The sequence below is a fragment of the Castanea sativa genome, chromosome 2 (genome assembly GCF_040712315.1).
Source record: "Castanea sativa cultivar Marrone di Chiusa Pesio chromosome 2, ASM4071231v1".
Taxonomy (NCBI): Eukaryota; Viridiplantae; Streptophyta; class Magnoliopsida; order Fagales; family Fagaceae; genus Castanea; species Castanea sativa.
The window spans coordinates 6510865-6513361 of record NC_134014.1 but is presented as its reverse complement, the minus strand read 5'-3'; the positions used below and the strand labels follow the sequence as shown (position 1 = coordinate 6513361).

The 2497-nt window shown below is 36.7% G+C and overlaps 1 protein-coding gene across 1 annotated transcript; it reads left to right on the top strand.

The window, feature by feature from the left end:
* The first annotated feature begins 906 nt into the window (after positions 1 to 906).
* On the top strand, positions 907 to 2195 carry LOC142623870 (serine/threonine-protein kinase ZRK1-like). Its single transcript, XM_075797349.1, has one exon. The coding sequence runs from the start codon at positions 915 to 917 to the stop codon at positions 1965 to 1967; it is 1053 nt and encodes a 350-aa protein (XP_075653464.1). The 5' UTR covers positions 907 to 914; the 3' UTR covers positions 1968 to 2195.
* Positions 2196 to 2497: the final 302 nt, after the last annotated feature.

Genomic DNA, 2497 nt, shown 5'->3' with positions numbered 1-2497 from the left:
TTTGCAATGATTGTACATGATTGAACAAAATTAAAAGAAGTTATTTAATTGAATTATAGAAAGATTTAAATTGTGTGATTGTGTGTTCAGCATATTTGTGATGCCTCCAGTTCATGAAAACTTCCAAATGCGATCATATCATCATCACTATTGCCACCATCACTTTTTAATATCTATTTTGATTATGGTCTTTGGAGGCTTTTGAGGCATATATATTGATAACTTTTTGTTAGGTAGGTTTGAGAAGAATGAGGCTCAATCACCAGTTATTGTGACTGATCTCTGATTTCTTATTGAAGTTTGAATTTTGAACTTTGTGTGTAAGTTATCAAGTGAAAACTCGAATTATATCATTAATGACATGCATTGCAGTTTCTCTCCGTTATCTCATGGTTGTCTGAAAGCTAGCACCTGGATAAATAAACCTGCCTTTCTGCTGCGAAGCATTTTTAATTTGCATACCAGTGTTGTATGCAAATTACTGAAAGTTTGTTTTTATTTTATAAATATTTTAAAACCATAAGTGGTGTTTAAACTTTTGAATGAAGAAAAATTGGGCCATGTTTCCTGAGAGAAGCCGCCTTCTCTCAGGCCCAAGTGTTATAGAGAACATATCTCGAAATTAATACATAATTGCAATTACAATATTCTCTAGAAGCGACAGACTTTCCGCGTTTCAACTTTCAACCAAAAAAGACAAACTTTCCGCGTAAAAGATCAACATCATGATGACCCAGCGAAGCAAAATTCTTCAGAAAGTCAATAATATAGAAGCTAACAAATTGCAAGAGGAAAGCTTCGCGTATTTTGGACGAACTTTCCTTGTAGGTTCGTGGACGGCAGAGGTGAAGGGGATTAAAGGTTGAGCCATATATGTTCAAGCCAAACCGTGAGAGAGAGAAAATTTGTTAAGAATGGCAGGAAAGAAACGAGAAGAAGAAAGAGAGAAAGCGTTTTATGAAAATGGAAGCAAACTACATGAGAAGCTGATTGCCACTTGTAATGGTAGGCCGATTCCTATCCGTAGCTACTCTTGTGAAGAACTCCAGCGGGCAACAAATAACTTTCATTCTAGCCGTATTTTTCATACAGATGGGTTTAAACATGAATGGTACAATGGTTTCTTTGAAGGCCGAATGATTTCCATTAAGGAGTACTTACGACACCGCGGTGATGATATTTTCACTGATATAGCTGTTTCTGCAAAGATGAGCACTCACAATAATGTTCTAAAGCTCATAGGGTGCTATCTCGAGACTCAAATCCCTATTTCAGTGTATGAATCTGCTGCAAATGGATCACTTTTTGATCGATTAAAAGTCACTAGTGATCAACGTGAGCCCTTGTCATGGCAGAGCAGGCTAAAGATTGCAAGGGAAATTGCTCATGCAATTTCGTATCTCCACACTGCGTTCTCAAGACCTATTGTCCACAGGGACATAAAATCAGGAAATGTCTTCCTAGACCAAAACGATGTTGCCAAACTAACTGATTTTTCACTTTCCATATCGATTCCTGAAGGTGAAACTCACGTAGAGGCTGATTCTCTTATTGGAACTTACGGTTTTATATGCCCCCACTATTATACTACATGGTACATAACGGAGAAAGTTGACGTCTACAGCTTCGGATCGTTTCTATTAGAGCTTTTAACTGGACAGAGATGGCGTGAGCTATTACGCACCACTAACAATTTTTATGATGGGGATCCTGCAATCCCTGTATGGCTAAAAGGATCTGTTGACTCTTTTGATGTTGAGGATTTTGAAAGTGCCAGAAATTCTTTTGCCATAAATGAGGTTGTGGATCCTGCAATCCTTGTAGGGGAAGAAGGATCTGTTGTGTGGCAACAATTACAAGCTGTATTACGGCTAGCCCTCATATGCAGAAAAAATAATCCGGAGATCAGGCCAGATATGGTTGATGTTACAAAAGAGCTCAGAAAAATTGAGAGGTTCATCCTATGATCATTCGATCTGCCACTTCTAGCTCTCTCATTGCTTTTGTATTGCAGTAGGTCCAAGTGAGGAGAAGAGAGAACTGTGAGTGTTTGTTTTGTGAAATTTTCTGTGTAATTTTTCTATAGTTAAATGAATTCATTTTCAGGTGAACTGTGAGAATGTTTGTTTGTTTAATTTTTCCGAAATTAATGGTTTTGTTTTTCATCAACCAATAATTTGGAGAAATTGTTATCAGAACTGGCATATTGGAAACCCAATCATGAATTGCTTTTTGCCCGCTCATTCAAAGTTTCTTAAATTATTCGGTTATTTCATACAAGTGTTTAGAAATCTTCCAAGCATATTATGGACAATGGTCATGTAGAGTGCCCATAACTTCCATTTGTATAAGATAATTTGTATTATGTATGACATTGGAAAGAAATATACAATTGTGATCTCTTAACAGGAAATTTTAGAAGCACATTTCTTAAGATTGTTCTCTTTACATATCAATACTAGCCTTCTTCTGAGTTCCAGTTAGCTCCACCGGTAAA